Below are 25,110 nucleotides of genomic sequence, written 5' to 3' on the forward strand. Positions count from 1 at the left end.
TGTCGGTGTGATACCCCAATACTGGGGGTCCTGTCGGTGTGATACCCCAATACTGGGGGTCCTGTCGGTGTGATACCCCAATACTGGGGGTCATGTCATTGTGATACCCCAATACTGGGGGCCCTGTCTGTGTGATTCCCCAATACTGGGGGTCCTGTCGGTGTGATACCCCAATACTGGAGATCCTGTCGGTGCGGTACCCCAATACTGGCTATCCTGTCGGTGTGATACCCCAATACTGGGGGCCCTGTCGGTGTGATTCCCCAATGCTGGAGGTCCTGTCGGTGTGATACCCCAATACTGGGGCCCTGTCGGTGTGATTCCCCTATACTGGGGGTCCTGTCGCTGTGATACCCCAATACTTGGGGTCCTGTTGGTGTGGTACCCCAATACTGGGGCCCTGTCGATGTGATACCCCAATACTGGGGGTCCTGTCGGTGTGATACCCCAATACTGGGGCTCCTGTCGGTGTGATACCCCAATACTGTGGGCCCTGTCGGTGCGATACCCCAATACTGGGGGTCCTGTCGGTGTGATACCCCAATACTGGGGATCCTGTCAGTGTGATACCCCAATACTGGGGGTCCTGTCAGTGTGATACCCCAATACTGGGGGTCCTGTCGGTGTGATACCCCAATACTGGGGGTCCTGTCGGTGTGATACCCCAATACTGGGGGTCCTGTCGCTGTGATACCCCAATACTGGGGGTCCTGTCGGTGTGATACCCCAATACTGCGGGTCCGGTCGGTGTGATACCTCGATACTGAGGGCCCTGTCTGTGTGATTCCCCAATACAGGGGGTCGTGTCGGTGTGATACCCCAATACTGGGAGTCCTGTCGGTGTGAGTCCCCAATACTGGGGGTCCTGTCGGTGTGATACCCCAATACTGGGGGTCCTGTCGGTGTGATACCCCAATACTGGGGGTCCTGTCGGTGTGATACCCCAATACTGGGGGTCATGTCATTGTGATACCCCAATACTGGGGGCCCTGTCTGTGTGATTCCCCAATACTGGGGGTCCTGTCGGTGTGATACCCCAATACTGGAGATCCTGTCGGTGCGGTACCCCAATACTGGCTATCCTGTCGGTGTGATACCCCAATACTGGGGGCCCTGTCGGTGTGATTCCCCAATGCTGGAGGTCCTGTCGGTGTGATTCCCCAATACTGAGGATCCTGTCGGTGTGATACCCCAATACTGGGGGTCCTGTCGGTGTGATACCCCAATACTGGGGGTCCTGTCGGTGTGATACCCCAATACTGGCTGTCCTGTCGCTGTGATACCGCAATACTGGGGGTCCTGTCGGTGTGATACCCCAATACTGGGGGTCCTGTCGGTGTGATACCCCAATACTGGCTGTCCTGTCGCTGTGATACCCCAATAAAGGCTGTCCTGTCGGCGTGATACCCCAATACTGAGGGTCCTGTCGGTGTGATACTCCAATACAGGCTGTCCTGTCGGTGTGATACCCCAATACTGGCTGTCCTGTCGGTGTGATACCCCAACACTGGCTGTCCTGATGGTGTGACACCCCAATACTGGCTGTCCTGTCGGTGTGATACCTCAATACTGGGGTTCCTGTCGGTGTGATACCCCAGTACTGGGGGTCCTGTCGGTGTGATACCCCAATACTGGGGGTCCTGTCGATGTGATACCCCAATACTGGGGGTCCTGTCGGTCTGATACCCCAATACTGGGGTTCCTGTCGGTGCGATACCCAAATACTGGGGGTCCTGTCGGGGTGATACCCAAATACTGAGGGTCCTGTCGGTGTGATACCCCAATACTGGGGCTCCTGTCGGTGTGATACCCCAATACTGGGGGTCCTGTCGCTGTGATTCCCCAATACTGGGGGCCCTGTCGGTGTGATTCCCCAATGCTGGAGGTCCTGTCGGTGTGATTCCCCAATACTGAGGATCCTGTCGGTGTGATTCCCCAATACTGTGGGGTCCTGTCGGTGTGATTCCCCAATACTGGGGGTCCTGTCGGTGTCATACCCCAATACTGGGGGCCCTGTCGGTGTGATACCCCAGTACTGGGGGCCCTGTCGGTGTGATTCCCTAATACTGGGGGTCCTGTCGGTGTGATTCCCCAATACTGGGGCTCCTGTCGGTGTGATACCCCAATACTGGGGGCCCTGTCGGTGTGATTCCCCAATACTGGGGGTCCTGTCGGTGTGATACCCCAATACTGGGGGTCCTGTCGGTGTGATACCCCAATACTGGGGCCCTGTCGGTGTGATTCCCCTATACTGGGGGTCCTGTCGCTGTGATACCCCAATACTGGGGGTCCTGTCGGTGTGGTACCCCAATACTGGGGCCCTGTCGATGTGATACCCCAATACTGGGGGTCCTGTCGGTGTGATACCCCAATACTGGGGCTCCTGTCGGTGTGATACCCCAATACTGTGGGCCCTGTCGGTGTGATACCCTAATACTGGGAGTCTTGTCGGTGTGATACCCCAATACTGGTGGTCCTGTCGGTGTGATACCCCAATACTGGGGGTCCTGTCGGTGCGATACCCCAATACTGGGGGTCCTGTCGGTGTGATACCCCAATACTGGGGATCCTGTCAGTGTGATACCCCAATACTGGGGGTCCTGTCAGTGTGATACCCCAATACTGGGGGTCCTGTCGGTGTGATACCCCAATACTGGGGGTCCTGTCGGTGTGATACCCCAATACTGGGGGTCCTGTCGCTGTGATACCCCAATACTGGGGGTCCTGTCGGTGTGATACCCCAATACTGGGGGTCCTGTCGGTGTGATACCCCAATACTGGGGGTGCTGTCGGTGTGATTCCCCAATACTGGGGTCCTGTCGGTGTGATACCCCAGTACTGGGGGCCCTGTCTGTGTGATTCCCCAATACTGGGGGTCCTGTCGGTGTGATTCCCCAATACTGGGGGCCCTGTCGGTGAGATTCCCCTATACTGGGGGTCCTGTCGGTGTGATACCCCAATACTGGGGGTCCTGTCGGTGTGATACCCCAATACTGGGGGCCCTGTCGGTGTGATTCCCCAATACTGAGGGTCCTGTCGGTGTGATACCCCAATACTGGGGGTCCTGTCGGTGCGATACCCCAATACTGGGGGTCCTGTCGGTGTGCTACCCCAATACAGGCTGTCCTGTCGGTGTGATACCCCAATACTGAGGGTCCTGTCGTTGTGATACCCCAATACAGGCTGTCCTGTCAGTGTGATACCCCAATACTGGCTGTCCTGTCGGAGTGATACCCCAACACTGGCTGTCCTGATGGTGTGACACCCCAATACTGGCTGTCCTGTCGGTGTGATACCCCAATACTGGGGTTCCTGTCGGCGTGATACCCCAATACTGGGGGTCCTGTCGGTGTGATACCCCAATACTGGGGTTCCTTTCGGTGTGATTCCCCAATACTGTGGGTCCTGTCGGTGTGATTCCCCAATATTGGGGGTCCTGTCGGTGTGATACCCCAGTACTGGGGGCCCTGTCGGTGTGATTCCCCAATACTGGGGGTCCTGTCGGTGTGATTCCCCAATACTGGGGGCCCTGTCGGTGAGATTCCCCTATACTGGGGGTCCTGTCGGTGTGATACCCCAATACTGGGGGCCCTGTCGGTGTGATTCCCCAATACTGGGGGTCCTGTCGGTGTGATTCCCGAATACTGGGGGTCCTGTCGGTGTGATACCCCAATACTGGGGGCCCCGTCGGTGTGATTCCCCAATACTGGGGGTCCTGTCGGTGTGATACCCCAATACTGGGGGCCCTGTTGGTGAGATTCCCCTATACTGAGGGTCCTGTCGGTGTGATACCCCAATACTGGAGGCCCTGTCGGTGTCATTCCCCAATACTGGCTGTCCTGTCGCTCTGATACCCCAATACTGAGGGTCCTGTCAGTGTGATACCCTAGTACTGGCTGTCCTGTCGCTGTGATACCCCAATACTGAATACTGGGGTTCCTGTCGGTGTGATTCCCCAATACTGGGGGCCCTGTCGGTGTGATACCGCAATACTGGGGGTCCTGTCGGTGTCATTCCCCAATACTGGGGGCCCTGTCGGTGTGATACCCCAGTACTGGCTATCCTGTCGGTGTGATACCCCAATTCTGAGGATCTTGATGACACCGCGCTCTTTTCCAAACCTTTTTTCTGTTGTTTTTTCAGGTCCACCATCCACCACCTGGCAGCAAAGACGATGATTGGGGTCCTGGAGTCGGGCACCAATCCACAAACGGAGGATGTGAAAAATCGCATCATTGGGATCAGCACCCAGGCCAATGTCATCTCCTCCCACACAGCCTTCATTGCCATCAACAAAGACCTCAACCAACCCCTGCAAGGGCCCATGACCAGGCGTAACATCCTGCATTTTGTAGGTCCGTGGTCCTGCATTTTACTGGGATTAAGGATCTAATCCTTTAAGTCGAATGAATGCCTGACCTTTCACCCTCTGGGGCCTGGGGTCCAATCCAGCCCCGGACAGATGGGGATGATGGTCTCCTCTCTCTGATGAGGGGGCTGGGCGTGGTTCAGACCAGACCAGGCCTGGGTTTGGGTGACCGCTTTGCGGAACACCTCCGTTCAGTCCGTACGGGGGACCCCGAGCTTCCGGTCGCCTGTCATTTTAATTCACCGCCCCATTCCCACTCAGACCTCACTGTACTTGGGCTCTTGCATTGTTCCATGGTAGCTCAGCGTAAGCTCGAGGAACAGCACCTCAGCTTCCGATTAGGCACTTTACAGCCCTCTGGACTCAATATCGAGTTCAACAATTTCAGATCATAACCTCGGCCCCTATTACATTTTTACTTATATTTTTTATCCACACCTTTGTTTTGGCCTTTCCCCCCCCCTTTTTTTTCTTTCCCACATGGCAGCTGTCTCCCATTCTGCCAGCGCATTTCACACCTAATCTAGAGCCGTCTTTTGCCTCCACCAGTCCTATCACCATCTCGTCTCGTTTTGAATACCTCTTAATGTCTCTTCACTTCTCTTTTGTTCTCTCCCAGCCCCCATACTGGCCTTTTAATCTATTTCATTTCCTGTGCTTCTTTAGTCTTGACAAAGGGTTTTGACCTGAAACGTTGACTCTATTTTCTCTCCACGGATGTTGCTGGCCTGCTGAGTTTTTCCAGCATTTTCTGTTGTTATTCTGGTCTGGTTTATGTCTCTCTCTAGGACGAAACTGACGCCCTTCACAAATACTCCAGTCTCTCAGTCAAGAGGCACCTTCACCCCTGGTCCCAGCTGAATCCAATCCTGCTTCACTCCTGGATCTGGGGCCTCGGATCCAATTAATACCTCGGTGTGCAGATGGCACGAGGCCTAGTGAGACGGGGGGTGGGGCGGGACTCGGAGAAAAATCCTTCACTGGAAGGGTCACCTGACCTCCCAGAAGAGCCCCTTCGAGTATCAAAGCTAAGGAAGTGGGACAGGTAAAGGCCCGGGTGGGGGCGGGGCGGGGAGACGTGCTGTTCTGGTGGTGGAGGGATCTGAGGAGCTGGGCTAATGAAGGTTGGCTGAAGAAGCCTGGTTCAAGGGTCGCGACACCTTGGCTCCAATACGATGGCTGGGCCCTGGTCACCGCACGGCTTTAGACAGCACCGCCCGCACAATGGGTCCTGCAGATACTGGGCCGTACATCCAGTGGAGGGGTCCCGGCTGTGGTCCTAGGCTCGCCAACTCTGTACGTGTTCCTGGAGGTTCCATCACATGACTGCCTGCCTCCAACCACCCCACCCCCGCACAATGGGGAAGGTGCAAAACAAGATTCACAAGGATGACCCCTGAATGGAAAGGTTAGATGTGTCGGGAAAGACTGAACAGGCTGGGGCTCTTTTCTCCAGAAAAGAGAAGGCTGAGGGGTGATCTCTCTGGGAAATGCCCGACATCTCGCCTTTGATAGACTGGGATGAGAAAGATTTTTATGGTTGTTGGTTAAGGGTGTGGAGGGATATGGAGCAAAAGCGGGTAAATGGAGTTGAGGTACCGATCTAAGTTGAATGGCGGAACAGGCTCGAGGGGCGGAAGGGCCTCCTCCTGTTCCTGGGAAGGGGCGCGGGTAACGGTGATTTTCCTAATGGCTGTTTCCATTCTCTTATAGCGTATCAGTCCATGATGTGCAACTCAATCGCTCCAGCCATGGAATGTTGCTTATCCTACTTGAAAGGAGCTCCATCTCAGGATGACTTTATGGGTTCTAAGTCCCTTCTGCAGAAAGGTAACGTTTGCCCATGACATGTTGCCCAGCCCCACCCCCATTCTCTCTGGAAAAAGAAAGAAAGAATTCTCATTTCTACCGCGCCTTTCACCACCTCAGGACATCCCAAAGCGCGTTACAGCCAATGAAGAATTGTAGAAGTGTAGTCACTGTTGAAATGAAGGAAACGTGGCAGCCAATTTGCACACGATAAGATCCCACACCGTCATGCGGTAATGACCAGATGATCTGTTTTGAGTGATGCTGGTTGAGGGATTAATATGGGGCTCAGGACACCGGGGAAAACTCCCCCACTTTTCTTTGAAATCGTGGTCCTGGGATCTTTTACATCCAACTGGGAGGGCAGACAGGGCCCTTGCTTTAATGCCTCTTGCGAAAGACGCCCCTCCGACAGTGCAGCATTCCCTCAGCACTGGCACCGGGAGTGTCGGCCCTGAATTATGAGGCTCGAGTCTCTGGAGTAGGGAGGGAGCTTGAACCCGCGACCCTCTGTGTGACAGCGAGACCGACTGGGCCACGGCTGACAGCGTGAGCGAGCGGTTTCGGCTTTCCTATCCTCTGGCCGCACTCAGCCGGGGATCCTTCCTGCTTCCCCTTTCCGTCTCCGTGGCGACGACGACGACAGGCTCTGCCGTCCACTAGGCCGCTCGGTAGGCCTCGGCCTGAAGGCACAGCATTCCGAGTCTTCAAGTGGGTGGGTGGCGTCGCCGCGGAGACAGAAGGAAGGGGAGGGGGAGCGGGGGAAAGACTTGCCTAACGCTGTCCCGATCGTCTCTCGGCAGTCAGGAATGATATTTCACTGAGAATTGGCGCAACAGCGAAGAAGAGGGGGAAACGCTCGACACCCAAGCTCACCTTAGCATCTCCCAACTCGATGGCATACGGCGAAGTGTACGGGGCGGCCCTGCAGGCAGGTAAAGAAAGATTTACACAGCACCTTTCATCTCCTCGGGACGTCCCAAAGCACTCCACGGCCAATGAAGTACTTTGTGGAATTGCAGTCACTGTTGTAATGTGGGAAACACGGGCAACCAATTTGTGCACAGCAAGATCCCACAAACTGCACTGCAGGAGGGATGAATGACCAGATCATCTGTTTGGAGTGATGTTAGTTAAGGCATAAATATCAGCCCAGGACAGCGGGAGAAATCCCCTGCTCTTCTTCCAATAGTGGCCGTGGGAGTTATTACGCCCTCCTGAGAGGGCAGCCGGGACCCTCGGTGGTGCAAGTCTTACAGATTTGACTGTCTTATTGAGGTGTATTCTCGGGTTGTGGGCGTCGCTGGCAAGGCCCCGGGCATTTATTACCCATCCCCTAGTTGCCCCTTGAGAAGGTGTTGGTGGGCCTTCTTGAACCGCTGCAGTCCATGAGGTGAAGGTGCTCCCACGGTGCTGTTACGTAAGGAGTTCCAGAATTTGGACGCAGCGACGATGAAGGAATGGCCGATATATGTCCAAGTTGGGATGGTGTGTGACATAGAGGGGGAACTTGGAGGTGGTGGTGTTCCCATGCGCCTGCTACCCTTCTTCTTTTAGGTGGAAGAGGTCGCGGGTTTGGGAGGTGATGTTGAAGGAGCCTTGGCGAGTTGCTGTGGTGCGTCCTGTAGATGGTACACGCTGCAGTCATGGCGCGCCGGTGGTGGAGGGATTGAATGTTTAAGGAGGTGGAAGTAGGCTGTCTTGGTGATGGAGAGGATAAGGGGTCGGAAGTTAAGCTTGGAGTCAAATGGGATGCTGAGATTGAGAACGGTCGGGTTCAGCCTCAAACAGTGGCCAAGGGAGAGAGATGGAGTCGCTGGCTCGGGAGAGGTTACGAGATTTGTTTACCCACGAAGTGGAGTCTTTAGTAAAGAGGCCTTTCCTGCTAGCGCTGTGAACGGTGCATTCAAGGGGCTGGACAGAGGCCAGTTCTGTCGCTCCGACTCATGATGGCCTCTTCCCGTCTCCCTTTTTCTTCACTCCCCTCCCAGCAGAGTCTCCGGTGATGAAGCTGATTTCGCTGCAGAGCGCGGACGGATCTTGGCGTCTAGACGGCGTTCTGGAGACGCTGCTGGGCCTGAAGCCTAAAGAGATCGGACAGACGATCCCCCGCCAGGTAAGGCCTCAGCGAGAACCGTGCTTATCGTTTCATTTCAAGGGAAGGGGATGGAAAAGAACCAAAGCATTCACAGACGTTAGAACCGAGGGCCCGTCTGCGCTCTCAGGTGGACGCAAAAGATCCCACAGCTACTATTGAAAGAAGAGCAGGGGGAGTTCTCCCCTGTGTCCTGGCCCAATATTTATCCCTCAATCAACATCACTAACAAACTGAGGATCTGTTTATTTATCGAATAGCTATTTGTGGGATCTTGCTGTGCGCAAATTGGCCGCTCTGTTTGCTACAACACTGACTACACTTCAAAAGTACTTTGTTGATTTGGCTGTGCTGAGGTTGTAAAAGAAAGATCTTGCTTTTTTAGAGCACCTTTCATCACCGCAGGACGTCCCAAAGTGCTTTACAGCCAAAGAGTTGCTTTTTTGAAGTCTAGTCATTGTTCTAATGTAGGAAACAGGGCAGTCGATTTGCGCACAGCAGTGAGATAAATGACCAGATCATCTGTTTTTAGGTATTGGTTGAGGGGTAAATATTGGCCCCGGGACACCGAGTAGAACTCCCCTGCTCTTCTTCCAATAGTGGCCATGGGATCTTTAAATCCACCTGAGAGGGCAGACGGGGCCCTGGTTCTAGCGTCGTATCACAAAGACGACACGTCCAACACTGCAGCACTCCCTCGGTCCTGGCACCAGGAGTGTCGGCTCTGGATTATCGGGCTTGAGTCTCTGGAGTGGGGGCTGGAATCCACGACCTTCCATGAGACCCACTGAGCCACGGCAACACTGCAAGGGACATTTCTCATCTGTCCCTCAGTTTCTAAGTTTTCCCAACCTGTAGCAGCAGGTCAGAGGTCAGCTCGGTGAACTGTCAGTTAGTCCCAACAGCAACCCTTCCCCCTCCGCATCATCCCCTCCCTGGTACGACCAAGAACACCCGGTCATCCCCACCCGGCAGTCACTATGGTATGTTGGCCTTCGTAGCAAGAGGGATCGAGTACAGGAACAAGGATGTCTTGCTACAGTTGTACAGGGCCTTGGTGAGACCGCACCTTGAGTATTGTGTGCAGTATTGGTCGCCTTATCTGAGGAAGGATGTTCTTGCCATGGAAGGAGTGCAGCGAAGATTCACCAGGCTGATACCTGGGATGGCAGGAATGACGTATGAGGAGAGATTGTGTCGATTGGGCTTATACTCACTGGAGTTTAGAAGATTGAGAGGGGATCTCATCGAAACCTATAAAATTCTGTCAGGCCTAGACAGACTAGATGCTGGAAGGATGTTCCCGATGGTTGGAGAGTCCAGAACCAGGGGTCATAGTCTAAGGATAAGGGGTAGGACATTTAGGACTGAAATGAGGAGGAATTTCTTCACCCAGAGAGTGGTGAACCTGTGGAATTCTCTGCCACAGAGGGCGGTGGAGGCCAGTTCATTAAATATATTCAAGAAAGAGTTGGATATATTTCTTAAGGCTAAAGGGATCAAGGTATATGAGGAGAAGGCAGGGACAGGGTACTGAATTTGGATGATCAGCCATGATCTCATTGAATGGCGGAGCAGGCTCGAAGGGCCGAATGGCCGAATCCTGCTCCTATCTTCTATGCTATGTTTCTACCCGTGCCACAAAACGAATCGATGGAACATTGTAGAGGGAGCTTTACTCTGTATCTAACCCGTGCTGTACCTGCCCTGTGGGTGTTTGATGGGATAGTGTAGAGGGAGCTTTACTCTGTATCTAACCCGTGCTGTACCTGCCCTGGGAGTGTTTGATGGGATAGTGTAGAGGGAGCTTTACTCTGTATCTAACCCGTGCTGTACCTGCCCTGGGAGTGTTTGATGGGATAGTGTAGAGGGAGCTTTACTCTGTATCTAACCCGTGCTGTACCTGCCCTGGGAGTGTTTGATGGGATAGTGTAGAGGGAGCTTTACTCTGTATCTAACCCGTGCTGTACCTGCCCTGTGGGTGTTTGATGGGATAGTGTAGAGGGAGCTTTACTCTGTATCTAACCCGTGCTGTACCTGCCCTGGGAGTGTTTGATGGGACAGTGTAGAGGGAGCTTTACTCTGTATCTAACACGTTGTAGGGTTTTTTTTCCTGCTCTCTTGCCCGTTCTGGCCTCCTGCCAGGCTTCGTGCAAGAATTACTCTTGAGTGGTTCGACCCACTCCCCCTACGGTTCTAGACCTTGGACTTAGATGCAGAGAACAGTAGTGCAGAGAAAGGACTCAATAGACCAGGCTGAATAGCACGAAATGGATGCTTTTATTTTTAAACAGTTTGAAGCATTACAAAATACATGTCATAGGCACAGATTAAAGTAACTACAATCATGCACAAATTTATGAACTTGACTCTATGGAAAATGGGGAACACACGGCACATCGTAAAAGGGGAAACACATTACGATTTCCCTTAACTCCCTCCCCTATACCTAAACTAAGTTTCGACCTGGGGAACCTGGGATCATGCTCACCACTCTCGAAATCGCGAGAAAAGGGGGTTCGCAGCCTTTTTGGCACCGCTTTCCGTCGTCACGTGGATTTGGAAACTTCTGGCGCAGTCGATATTTTCTCTCTCTCTCTCTCTCTCTCTCTCGAGGCGATGGGGTAGACACAGCCTCGATGAGCGCTCGTCAAGGTTGAAGATCAGCTACAAGCTGTTGTCGATTTTGGTTCATGGAGCAGACCAACAACCAGATGGGATGTTGAGACACGGGAGTGTCAGGCCCGGACTGTCTTTTTGTCTCCGGCCTGGTCGGTTCTCCAGAGGGTTTCTTCTCCGTCGGCCTGGGTCGTCGATGATCTCCCGACCCCAGTACCCGGGCCACCCTCGTCGTCTTCTCGTCGTGGCCGAGCCTTGTTTGGCTGAACACCGACCACGTTGTCTTTTTACCGAAACCGCCCGTCTTTAAAAAGACGAAAGCGTTTTCATCGATTCTGCATCTGCCGAAGTGGAAGAGGTGCCGATCCTGGCACCGTCCGTCCTTCGTTCGTTCCTTGTAGAAGAAGTCCTTGAAGAAGTAGAAGTCTGAAGTCGTCCAAGAAGAAGCAGCCGTGAAGTCAAGTTTGAAGTTGTTCCAGTCGAAGCCGAAGTAGTTCGAAGAAGTCGAAGTAACGTATATGGACTTTCAATCCATAGTTATACTCTTTTGGAACAGTCTTATCTCCCGCCAAATCATAGTCCTGTCTTTGTATTAATTTTGGCGGGCAGAAGTCTCTGCAGGGGCGCTTTGTCTTGTAACGGAGCCGGTGATAACTTAAACTGGCCTTCCTGGCCGATAATGTCTTTTAATGTCTTTTGCATTGTCACCGCGGTTCGGTTCGCATATTGATCGGTCCGGAGATTTTCCTTGATGGCTGCTAAACGGTTTTTCCTTTGTACAATAAATGGGTATGAGTGATTTTGCATTGTCCGCCCATATCTTGATGGGCCCCATCCTGTACTTGTAATCCATTGAATATGTATGCTGTTCCTCTGAGTTTCGGTTCCCAGATACTGGCTTTCGCGGGCTCACTGTCTTCAATCCACAAGCCTGTCTGGCTTGCAGTAACAGAAATAAAATGGTTCAGAAACTGATCACGGGGCCTGGCGGCCATTTTGTATGCCCTTTTATCAAAGGTTTTTCTGTGCAAGCTTACTTTGGTCAATAAACAGTCTTATTTTATCCAATTTTCTTGCGTGATTTTTGCTGAAAATTGCGAATCTTACAGGCCCCCCTGTGATACTGATAGCTTGCTTAAAGTATCAATAATCCTTGATGAGCAAATTTTCCCTGATTCCCCACATCCAAACATTCCTGGCACTTAGCTATCTATGACCCTCACGACACATGCAGTTCCCATTTCCGCAGAAAACGAAAATTACCTTTTGTACATTGGGACAATCATAGACAGCGTATTTTAAACTATAACACATTCACTTGTCAGATGTGCGGGGGTTGATACCCCCTGGCACCATCTGCATGCATCTTTTATTAATCCAAAAAAAACTTAAGAACGACTAATAACATAACAATACTTATTTCCTTATAACCCAAAACAATCACAAAAACAATTTAAAATGGAGGGACGCTTAATCTTATACTAGCAGCTTAGAGTGGGGTATCTGCTTCCCCCATTCGCACATAGCGTTCTCTCCATTCTCCTGTGTTCTCGTGCCTCTGGAGGCGTTTGCCTCTTTTGCAATGCACGAAGAGCAAAAATATCACAATCAAAACCTGACATACTACTAGGACATGGGATGCTATTCTAATCCAGGCAGGGACCTCTATGTTGGTGAACAAGTCCCACCATGGTGGGATGGTTATGTCCAATATGTCTTTTCCTATCTCTAAAGTCTTCTGCTCCAGTGTGTAGAAATGTTTCTGTGAAACTATAACGGCTTTTAAGATCTTGGTGAGGTGTTTGGGAAGAGGGGGAATGACATAACCAAAATGCGCGACAAATCGTTGTAAGTCTGTGAAATTCTCTTTGATAGTGATGTGAACGGTGGAGGGCGCAGGAATGGGGACAATTCGTTGTTGTGCCACTTGAACCTCGGCCCTGGGTTTGAAACAAAAACTGCTATCACCGACCGAACACCACTCGTGTTGTCCATATCGGTACTGAGGCACTGCAGTGGTGACACAGTATGTCCCACCCCCGATATATGCTACCTGTGGGGGCACATGGTCCTCTGCGATTGCCTCCATGGTGCAATTCACCGGCTTTGCGCTAGCAGTCCTGAACCCGCACTGTGGTTTCAGAAAGGCGTTCAAGTGCTGGGGACACAGGATGATGTGTGCTCCCCGGCTCCGACATCCCGAGAGGTCGGTGCCTGTCATCGTACGCTCCCATCTGATGACGTAAGGCGGGACCGCTGCGTAACGAATGTGTGCGCCCCCCCGAATGACTCCAATGTTCTCTACTCTGTACACCGGGGCGGGCTTTGCTGCGGGACCCAACACCGGCATTCTTACTACTATTCCCATAATAGTGTGATTTGAATGTCCGCAGTCCACTGGGACTGGGTATGCTTCTGCGGCTAGTCTGAGCTGGCATGGGCTTAATGCATTCTCAAAAGGGTGGAGCGCTTGCAAGTGCTTGTTGCTGATCCAGGACGGGACCAAACCCTGTTTTAAATCCTCAAGATTACTGCGACCCTCGCCCAGTAACCACGCCCCGTACAGCACACAGGCCTCGTTTTGCGCAGCTTGATCGGACGCATTCCGATCCTCCTTAATGAGTGCATTTACCGTTCTCGCGTGTTTCTCCAGCTCAGCAATTATGTCCTTAAAGTGCAGTGTCATGGCCTGGTCCTCATGCAACTCAGAACCCACTACCTTGTTTTCGTCTGTCAATATGTTCCTTAACTGGGCTTTTAAACCGTTGATCTGTCTCTGCAGCTCCACGTTATCTAGAGCGTTGACAACAGATGTCCCGGTATTAAAAGCAGTGAATATGTCATTTACAGTACCCCTTCTTTGCCTCCCGACTCGATCCAAAACTTCTGGCGGTGTGGTGTATAATTTGTTTCTGTCGATGTCGGCAAAGTCAAATTCGTAAAATTGTCTAAACATACGGGTTAACAGGACCTGGTATAATTGTTCCGTTTCTTTGGGACACCACTCCGGCAATCTTACCTCAGTGAGATTTAAAATCACTGAGGCCACCGCGTAGTGTACCCCTTGGTACAGCACCTGACCGGTGGGTACCAATACTAAACCGTTCCCGGGTCCCTTGGTGGTGGTTGGGCACCCTCCTTTCTGGGCTAGTGCTACCGGAAGCGTGGGCAGGGGCTTGCGTGGGCGGGTGATGAGTTCAGTGGCGTTCACCGGAATAGGGGAGTATGGGGCTCTGCACGCTCGAGTGCTAACATCCCATCTCATCCCCTTCCCTTCATCCTGCCACTGCCTCTGGAAGAAGATGGATACGCCCTTGGGGCAGACGTGTCTCGAACCCCACATACAGACATATATTCCCTCATCTGGTTCCCACCATTTGTCCCAACACACACGTAATTGTCCGTGAGTTCCCGTAATAGTCCGATGGGTATTATTACCCAGTCGCTCCCACTCGACCGTAGAGTTTCTCATGTCCTTTCCCAGCTTTCGTAGCCACCACCATCGCCTTAGTGGTACGTTCCCATTGCACACCAGACAAACCCTCTTTCCCACGGTGACGCTGACTCTGGGCGCAAGGATCCTCACTCGAGGGCACGTTAACGAAGTCTCTTGGTAGGCAAAACCGAAATTGCTGGAATATTCTGTGGAATTTGTTCCCAACCAACCTGGCCATCTCCCTTGGTGGAAGTAGGTGGCGGTTTCCTCAACCTCTCGCTTCCCTGTCCCATCCGTTGCGATGGGGGCCGTGTCCCCAGAGCATCCGAAAATGATGACGTCCTTCGTGCGGCCTCGGTAGGCCCACCCGCACCCGATCGCCATGAATACGATGAAAATCCTTTCCATCATATCCCAGGTTTCTGTAACCAACAAAATGATGTAGCCGGGCTCCCGATAGGTGCTGGCCTAAATTAATTGGACGCGCGGGTTCCTGGACCCCGCTCCCTAACAAACACACATACCGGGCAGACCTCAAAATTGTACTCTTAACACCATATACTTTACATTCCTTAAAACTATGACCATAATTACCTAACTTAACTTATGTACAGCGCCGCCCTCCGTGGGGCGGCTTTCCGAATCCCTGTGAGGCCTGTCGTGTGCCACACCCTGCGGTGGGGCTGCATTGATCTTTGGCTTTGATCCCCCGCAGCCTGTCGCTGCTGAACGGGGATCATGCCTTCTTGGGGCTGCTCTAAACCGTGGTTGGGAAGGATGGGGAGACTCTGGCCAAAATTTTCTGGGCTGTGGCGCTCGAGCCGACCTACGAGGGGCTGCTTTGGGTCGGGCTCCCGGGGCCGATGGACCGGGGGTTGGGACTGTTACCGTCACAGCCTGTGGTTTCTCCACAGCTGCTGGCTCCAGCTCCCCTTCCTCAGGCTCCGCCCCCCCGGGGTCGGGATCTGTGGCTTCTGACTCCACCTCACCTGTCCCTACAGGTAGTGGGTCTCCGCCCCCATTCCCTACCTCCCCCAAGCTTGAGTCGAGGGCGGGATCGTCGCCCTCTGACTCTTCCTCCTCCATGACTGGGTCTAAGGCGGGGTCGAGCGGTTCGTGCTCTCTCCTGCCTAAATCCCATTCAAAAGATGAGACCTCCCACTCCAATGGGATGGCCTCTCCCGTTACGCAGGCTACGGTTCCAGCCTGTGTGGTCTGTGACTCTGTTACAGGCTGAGGATCTTTGTTCTCCGACCTGGTCCCCTTTGATGGCCCTTGTGCACCCGATTTAAATAGTTTACACTGGTTGATGTGAAACCATTTGGTACGTCGGGGCGTTTTCACTGCATAAACCATGGGGCTGGCCTTGTCCACAATGCTGTAGGGCCCCATGTACAGTGGTTCAAAACTCCCTACCCTGGCGTAGTTTCGGACCATGACCTGGTCTCCGACTATCCACTCTTGTTGTTTCCGAGGTTCCAACAACAGTTTATTTCCCTGGTGCTGTCTTCCCATGTTCCCAGCCGCCTGCCCATAAATCTGTCTCAGGCGCTCCAAGAGGGTTTGGGCGAATTTGTCCCGTTTCACCTCTCAGAGCTGGCCCTCAGTGAGCACCGGGGCTAGCACATGGGTGGGTGTTCGCATGATCTTTCCAGTCATTAACTCGTGCGGGGAATACCCCGTGCTTTTGGACTGGCTGGCTCGGATCCCCATGAGGACTAAAGGCAGGACCTCTGCCCATTTCTGGGGCGAGCCCATTGTCTCTTTCCTCAGCTTTTCCTTGAGGGTCCGATTCATACGCTCAACAATCCCGGATGACTGGGGATTGTATGCTACGTGCCACTTTCCCTCAATGCCCAAGAACATGAGGGCGTTCTGCATTACTTGACCGGTGAACTGACTCCCTTGGTCGGACTCTACAAAACGGGGGAGTCCCCACCGTGAGAACACTTCCCGAATCAAGATCTTAGCAGTACCCAGTGCCGTAGCTGTTCTGCACGGGAAGGCTTCTACCCATTTGGTGAACACATCTACCAGGACAAGGCAGTACTTATAGCCTCCCTGGGCGGCGGGCAGGGGCCCTATGTAGTCGACCTGAATCGACTGCCATGGTCCCTCTACCCTCCTGATGTGCCCCATGGGCACCTTCCTTTTGTGGGGGTCTGGGTTGTTAGCAGCACACACAAGACAGCTTGCGCAGAACTCGCGGACATCGTCCCGAAGTCCCGGCCACCATCCCGCCTGCTCTACCCGTTGCCAGGTGACCTCCGGTCCGGGGTGTCCCGCTCCTGGACCCTCGTGGGCCAATTGCAGGAATTCCCTCCGGTGCTGCTGCGGCACAACCCACTGCTCCTCTCGGAACAGCATACCTTCTTTGACTGTGAGGGCTGCCGTACTGTACGGACCTTCTACCTGTTTGCCTTCTGTGATGGCTTTTAGGGCGGGATCCAGGGTTTGGACAGTCTTTAGGTCTGGGGGCGGTGTCACCCCTGTGTTCCCGGGAATTCCCTCCCTGCCTTGGATCGCCGCCACGGGTCCGGGTTCGTATGGGTCCCAGAGAATGCCGTTGCGGGCACCCTCCCTGGCTAGCGCATCCGCCTGCTGGTTGCCCTGACTGCGGGGTTCTGTGGTGGAGTGAGCCTTCACCTTATGGATGAACACCTCTCCTTTCTCCCCCACAGCTGCTAGGATCTTTTCCAGCAAGGGCTTAACTGTTAAAGGCCGCCCGTCCGCGGAGGTGTACCCGCGTCGGGACCAGATGGCGAGGTACTCTGTACACGAATTGCACGTGAACATGCTGTCTGAGCAAATCGTGTATGGGGTTGGGAAAATCTCGGGGTGGGTAACCACGTACGCCACCGCGGACAGTTCAGCCTGCTGCGCGCTCATAGTGCTGGGGAGCTTAATTGCCAGGGCAATGTTTGCCGCAGGGTCATAAACTCCACACCCTGTGAGTCGCTTGCCGTCAGATACAGTGCTAGAACCGTCTACGTAGATCTCGCGGCCTGTGGGATGTATCCCGGCCCGTAAACCTATGTTCACTTCCCATACCCCTTCTACGGAACATTGATGGGCTGTCCCGGGATATGCCATATTGGCTGCGAGCCTTGGCGCGCAGAGGCCTTTAACTTTGAGATCCATCTGGGAAAGGAGGAGGGTCCAGCGCGCAATCCGAGCGCTGCTTACGGTCCCATCCTTAATCCTCCCATCCAGAAGCATCTTCGTGGGGGTGTGATGGGTGAGGAACGTAATGGGAGAGGTCCCTGTGAAGATCACTGATCTGTTCACAGCCCAATGCGTGGCCAGGAGATGCCGTTCGCAATTGGAGAAACTCCTCTCCACATCCGTGAGCACCCTGGAGGAATAAACTACTGGTCTTAGCTTGCCGTGCCGCTCTTGGAGCAGCACTGCGCTCAGGCTGTCCCCACTAGCGGCTACCTCCAGAAAGAACTCCTCTCCCCCATCTATGGCCCCTAGGGCTGGCGCGGTCTGCAGATCTCTTTTCAACTTCTCGGACGCTGCCTGGCACCCCTCGTCCCAAGACCACTCGACTCCCTTGTGTAAGAGTCGAAGTAGCGGGGCCGCTGTGGCAGCATAGTCCTCGATGAAATCTCTGCAGTACCCGGTCACTCCCAAAAAGGACCTTACACCCGTTACTGTGTTGGGAATCGGCAGATCTTGTATAGATTCCCGCCTGGCCTTATCTATGGCTCTTTCTCCCTCGCGGATGGCCAGACCCAGGAATTTGACTTCCTGCTGGCCGATCTGGGCTTTCTTTGGGTTTACTTTGAAACTCTTCCTTTCTAACAGTTCCAACAATTCAGCTAACAGTGGGCCGTGCTGCTCCCTTGTATCTGTGAACAGGAGTAAGTCGTCCACATACTGCACTATCTGGTTGGGCTGGCTGAACTCTTTCAAACTCCCCGCCATGCACTGATGGAAAATGCTGGGGCTGTTGTGAAAACCCTGTGGTAAGCAGTTCCAAGTGTACTGTTGCCCTTTGAATGTAAAGGCAAACTTGTACTGGTCCTCCCGCCGCAACGGAATGGACCAAAAACCGTTCGAGATGTCCAGCACCGTGAATGTGGTCGCCGATGCTGGAATACTCCCTATTAAGTCTGCAACTGCTGCTACCGTGGGCGCGCAGGCCGGGATATTACTATTGAGGACTCTGTAGTCCACCGTGGCTCTCCACGAATTGTCCGGTTTCTTTACCGGCCATAATGGGGAGTTTACGTGGGTGGCTATTGTCCTCAACACGCCCTGCTGTACCAATGAAGATATTGCTGTCTCCATGTCGGGTTCTGCCTCCTTGGGGAAATTATACTGCTTTTGGGGTCGGATCATGGGGTCCCCGTCTACGCTGACTTCGAACCCAGTGACTCTCCCGCAGTCGTGCTTGTGGGTGGCGAACGCGGTCAGATTTTCTGACACACACACCTGCAAGTCCGTTGGGACATTTGTTACCATGAGCTCGAGATCGTAACCTCCTGACGGCTTCATAGTGCACAGGGTCCCCTTTTCTTCCTTTCCCGGGATTACGACTACCTTACCTAAACCGCCCTCGGCTCCCCAGAGACAGTGATTTCTCAGGTCCACGAGGATCCCGTGTTCCACCAAGAAATCAGCCCCGAGGATGCCTTTACCCCCCCCCTCATTCCACTTCAATAGGATGCACGTCCATGTGGTGTGGAGTGCTCCCAACTGAATGGAGAGCAGGAGGGAGTACGCGCCAGCCTGTTCTCTACCTGTGAAACCCGCTACTAAATATGGAGCCTGGGCGGACAGAGGTGAGGCAAAAGGTTTATCCGTGTGAATCACGGTACACGAAGCTCCCGTATCCAACAGGTAACTACCCCTTTGTTTCTCCACCTCCATCTCCACCACAGGTCTTCTCCAAGCGTCATAGCGGAGCGGACACAAGTAGACGGGCTGCGCGGGCGTCAGTCATTTAGGTGTTTCGGCTGGGGTCTCGGGGGCGATAGGGCTGTTAGCAACCGCTACCTTCCCCTGCCAGGTCATCAGAGACCGCATAGTCTCCAAGACTGACTCGATCGCAGCGGGGTCCACAACCGCACCACCCCCTTTAGTCGGGGCAGAGGCTACGGTTGGGTTCTGGACTGGTGTTGGGGCAGCGGCCTGCACTTGTGGTTGTGCTGGTGTTGGGTAAACTCTCGGGCCGTTGGCGACTCGGGCTTGGGCTTGATCTTGGGCTGCGGCGAACGCTCTCTCCCTCTTATCCTTCCAAGGATTCCTACAGTCCTTGCGCCAATGACCCTCCTTCCCACACCCGTAACAACTGCTATTGGCTTGAGGAGGGCGATTTCCCTCCTGACGCCATTCCCTTTTAGCAGAGGCTGCGGGCCTCACCTCATGCACCTTTCCTTTTACAACAGGCGTTTTCTTGCCCTTGTTATTCCTATAACTGATCGTGAGCTGATCTAGCACTAGATCCTCCGTGGAGCGGGCGTTGGTGGGGTCAAACCATGCTTTGGCCTGTTCCTTCACTACTGGCAGGCAACCTGCTACCAGGCACCGAAGCCAGTGAGCCCTTTGTTCGCCATCCAGCCCGGCCCGGGCCGGCCTGCCCGGGCAGCTGCGCCGATACACTGGCCACAACCTGTCGGCAAAAACCCGTGGGGGTTCTCCCTCTAGCTGCACTGTCTTTTCTAAACGGAGGAACGGAGTTCCGTCCCCCTCTCCCATGATCTCCAGAATCTCATCCCGTAGCAACTCAGTCCCTGTGCCCTCTCTTGCTCTCGTCAGGGAGACACTGGAGGAGCGAACTGTCCAGGGAGAACAGCAGCATTTTAGACTGTTCAACCCCGTTGCAGTCATTGACTGCTGCGGTCTGCTCCACGTCCCTGAAATGCACGGAGGGATCTCCTGACTCGGAGAGTTTTGGGATGTGACTTATCATCTCTCTTAGCTGTCGTGCGCTATGAGGCATTATGATCTGACTCTCAAGGGGTCCGTCATTGCCATTTTCTTCATTTGGACCGAGCTTCCGGTGCCTCGTTGGACACAACGGCGCTGGCCCCGACTCTACTATCTGGGGTTGCTCTACCTCAGGGCTCTCTTCCAAGACTCCTCATAAGCAGGAGGCGCAGAGGGTTCGGGGGTTGGTACCCCAACTGCCTCTTGTGGAATCGGTCTTTTGGATTCCTTGGCTAGCAACAGCTGACTCGCTGGTGGATTTATGAGACACACCAACCCGTTTGCCTTCGCTAGGGCCTTTCTCAGGTCCTCTAGCTCCCGGCGGCAAGCGCTGTGGTCGGTGTTCTCAGATCTATCCTCCATGGCCATCTTATATGCTGCCCTGGCTCCCAGGAGCTTTTCCTCTTGGGCATCTACTTGTTTGGCTAGACGGAAACACCTCTCTCTCATTCTACCTTCACTGGCCTTGGCTTCAATGACCTGACATTTTAAATATTCTACTCGGATTTCGTGGCAGCGAATTACGGAGCGGCGTTCCTGATTCAGCGCGTCAAGTGATTCAATCAGCTTTTGACCACCCGCAACCTTTTCCTCTACGTCTTTAAGCAAGCCGTTGATCTGGACTGTCTGTGCTGCAACTACCTGGTCCAAAAGCTGGACTTGCTTCTTGTAGCACATCAGCCAGATCGCCTTTTCTACAGATTTCTTATGCTCTCTACCCGCTGTCCACTTGATGGCTGCGTCTAGCGGGCGCCTATCCCTTAATAGATCGGATATCCATTGTTTTGTGAGGTTGACTTTTCCGAAAACATAATCTGCTATTCTTTCATCCATCACATTTCGTTTATTCAGATCTTGATCTAACACACTACTTTCCTGCTGCCAAGGTCCTGCCGTGGTCGCCATTTCTGTAGGGTTTTTTTTCCTGCTCTCTTGCCCGTTCTGGCCTCCTGCCAGGCTTCGTGCAAGAATTACTCTTGAGTGGTTCGACCCACTCCCCCTACGGTTCTAGACCTTGGACTTAGATGCAGAGAACAGTAGTGCAGAGAAAGGACTCAATAGACCAGGCTGAATAGCACGAAATGGATGCTTTTATTTTTAAACAGTTTGAAGCATTACAAAATACATGTCATAGGCACAGATTAAAGTAACTACAATCATGCACAAATTTATGAACTTGACTCAATGGAAAATGGGGAACACACGGCACATCGTAAAAGGGGAAACACATTACGATTTCCCTTAACTCCCTCCCCTATACCTAAACTAAGTTTCGACCTGGGGAACCTGGGATCATGCTCACCACTCTCGAAATCGCGAGAAAAGGGGGTTCGCAGCCTTTTTGGCACCGCTTTCCGTCGTCGCGTGGATTTGGAAACTTCTGGCGCAGTCGATATTCTCTCTCTCTCTCTCTCTCTCTCTCGAGGCGATGGGGTAGACACAGCCTCGATGAGCGCTCGTCAAGGTTGAAGATCAGCTACAAGCTGTTGTCGATTTTGGTTCATGGAGCAGACCAACAACCAGATGGGATGTTGAGACACGGGAGTGTCAGGCCCGGACTGTCTTTTTGTCTCCGGCCTGGTCGGTTCTCCAGAGGGTTTCTTCTCCGTCGGCCTGGGTCGTCGATGATCTCCCGACCCCAGTACCCGGGCCACCCTCGTCGTCTTCTCGTCGTGGCCGAGCCTTGTTTGGCTGAACACCGACCACGTTGTCTTTTTACCGAAACCGTCCGTCTTTAAAAAGACGAAAGCGTTTTCATCGATTCTGCATCTGCCGAAGTGGAAGAGGTGCCGATCCTGGCACCGTCCGTCCTTCGTTCGTTCCTTGTAGAAGAAGTCCTTGAAGTAGAAGTCTGAAGTCGTCCAAGAAGAAGCAGCCGTGAAGTCAAGTTTGAAGTTGTTCCAGTCGAAGCCGAAGTAGTTCGAAGAAGTCGAAGTAACGTATATGGACTTTCAATCCATAGTTATACTCTTTTGGAACAGTCTTATCTCCCGCCAAATCATAGTCCTGTCTTTGTATTAATTTTGGCGGGCAGAAATCTCTGCAGGGGCGCTTTGTCTTGTAACGGAGCCGGTGATAACTTAAACTGGCCTTCCTGGCCGATAATGTCTTTTAATGTCTTTTGCATTGTCACCGCGGCTCGGTTCGCATATTGATCGGTCCGGAGATTTTCCTTGATGGCTGCTAAACGGTTTTTCCTTTGTACAATAAATGGGTATGAGTGATTTTGCATTGTCCGCCCATATCTTGATGGGCCCCATCCTGTACTTGTAATCCATTGAATATGTATGCTGTTCCTCTGAGTTTCGGTTCCCAGATACTGGCTTTCGCGGGCTCACTGTCTTCAATCCACAAGCCTGTCTGGCTTGCAGTAACAGAAATAAAATGGTTCAGAAACTGATCACGGGGCCTGGCGGCCATTTTGTATGCCCTTTTATCAAAGGTTTTTCTGTGCAAGCTTACTTTGGTCAATAAACAGTCTTATTTTATCCAGTTTTCTTGCGTGATTTTTGCTGAAAATTGCGAAGCTTACAACGTGCTGTACCTGCCCTGGGAGTGTTTGATGGGACAGTGTAGAGGGAGCTTTACTCTGTATCTAACCCGTGCTGTTCCTGCCCTGGGAGTGTTTGATGGGACAGTGTAGAGGGAGCTTTACTCTGTATCTAACCCATGCTGTACCTGCCCTGGGAGTGTTTGATGGGACAGTGTAGAGGGAGCTTTACTCTGTATTTGACCCGTGCTGTACCTGCCCTCGGAGTGTTTGATGGGACAGTGTAGAGGGAGCTTTACTCTGTATCTAAGCTGTGCTGTACCTGCCCTCGGTGTTTGACGGGACAGTGTAGAGGGAGCTTTAATCTATATCTAACCCGTGCTGTACTGGCCCTGGGAGTGTTTGATGGGACAGTGTAGAGGGAGCTTTAATCTATATCTAACCCGTGCTGTACCTGCCCTGGCAGTGTTTGATGGGACAGTGTAGACGGAGTTTTACTCTGTATCTAACCCGTGCTGTACCTGCCCTGGGAGTGTTTGATGGGACAGTGTAGACGGAGTTTTACTCTGTATCTAACCCGTGCTGTACCTGCCCTGAGAGTGTTTGATGGGATAGTGTAGAGGGAGCTTTACTCTGTATCTAACCCGTGCTGTACCTGCCCTGGGAGTGTTTGATGGGACAGTGTAGAGGGAGCTTTACTCTGTATCTAACCCGTGCTGTACCTGCCCTGGGAGTGTTTGATGGGACAGTGTAGACCGAGTTTTACTCTGTATCTAACCTGTGCTGTACCTGCCTTGGGAGTGTTTTACCATCCCCTGCCGTGCCCATCTTAATCGTACAACACCTGACTCTGCTCTAAGTACACAGTTGCTTTGTCCCTCTCACTGATGCTTCTCTCTGTCCCTTTCAGGATATTGACCAGACTCTGTGGGTCACGGTCCTGGCGGTGATTTGGCTGCACACATTTGGTGCCGACACAAAAGATGAGTGGGAGATTCTGGTGGACAAGTCGGTGTCCTGGATCAAGGCCAACGCAGGTGAGGGCGAAGGTCAGATCGGAGGTCAGGAGGCCGAGGCCAACTCAAGGAGGCCATTGTATTGATCTCAGTCAACACTCAGCGCAAAGTCTTCTCTGTTCCTCTCCCTCAGGGAGATATCTGTACACTGATTGGTGTCTCTCAGTCTCTCTCCCTCAGGGAGATACCTGTACACTGACTGGTATCTCTCAGTCCCTCTCCCTCAGGGAGATATCTGTACACTGACTGGTATCTCTCAGTCCCTCTCCCTCATGGAGATATCTGTACACTGACTGGTATCTCTCAGTCCCTCTCCCTCAGGGAGATATCTGTACACTGACTGGTGTCTCTCAGTCCCTCTCCCTTGGGGAGATACCTGTACACTGACTGGTATCTCTCAGTCCCTCTCCCTCAGGGAGATATCTGTACACTGACTGGTATCTCTCAGTCCCTCTCCCTCAGGGAGATATCTGTACACTGACTGGTGTCTCTCAGTCTCTCTCCCTTGGGGAGATATCTGTACACTGACTGGTGTCTCTCAGTCCCTTTCCATCAGGGAGATATCTGTACACTGATTGGTGTCTCTCAGTCTCTCTCCCTCATGGAGATATCTGTACACTGACTGGTGTCTCTCAGTCCCTCTCCCTTGGGGAGATACCTGTACACTGACTGGTATCTCTCAGTCCCTCTCCCTCAGGGAGGTATCCATACACTGACTGGTGTCTCTCAGTCCCTCTCCCTCAGGGAGATATCTGTACACTGACTGGTATCTCTCAGTCCCTCTCCCTCATGGAGATATCTGTACACTGACTGGTGTCTCTCAGTCCCTTTCCATCAGGGAGATATCTGTACACTGACTGGTGTCTCTCAGTCCCTTTCCCTCAGGGAGATATCTGTACACTGACTGGTATCTCTCAGTCCCTCTCCCTCAGGGAGATATCTGTACACTGACTGGTGTCTCTCAGTTCCTCTCCCTCATGGAGATATCTGTACACTGACTGGTGTCTCTCAGTCCCTTTCCATCAGGGAGATATCTGTACACTGACTGGTGTCTCTCAGTCCCTTTCCCTCAGGGAGATATCTGTACACTGACTGGTATCTCTCAGTCCCTCTCCCTCAGGGAGATATCTGTACACTGACTGGTGTCTCTCAGTTCCTCTCCCTCATGGAGATATCTGTACACTGACTGGTGTCTCTCAGTCCCTCTCCCTTGGGGAGATACCTGTACACTGACTGGTATCTCTCAGTCCTCTCTCCCTCAGGGAGATATCTGTACACTGACTGGTATCTCTCAGTCCCTCTCCCTCAGGGAGATATCTGTACACTGACTGGTGTCTC

General features: G+C 52.9%; 1 protein-coding gene across 1 annotated transcript in view; it reads left to right on the top strand.

Moving 5' to 3' along the window:
• The window catches only part of LOC147121739 (von Willebrand factor A domain-containing protein 5A-like), a 94,377-nt gene that overhangs the window by 66,622 nt on the left and 2,645 nt on the right, over positions 1-25,110 (top strand). Inside the window, 5 exon segments of the mRNA XM_085977994.1 lie at positions 4,144-4,355; positions 6,083-6,199; positions 6,982-7,113; positions 8,170-8,294; positions 23,667-23,793. Of these exon segments, the coding sequence (XP_085834120.1) occupies positions 4,144-4,355; positions 6,083-6,199; positions 6,982-7,113; positions 8,170-8,294; positions 23,667-23,793 (713 nt within the window).

This window comes from Somniosus microcephalus, chromosome 3 (genome assembly GCF_052327205.1).
Source record: "Somniosus microcephalus isolate GS21.2 chromosome 3, FLI_Smic_1.0, whole genome shotgun sequence".
Lineage (NCBI taxonomy): Eukaryota > Metazoa > Chordata > Chondrichthyes > Squaliformes > Somniosidae > Somniosus > Somniosus microcephalus.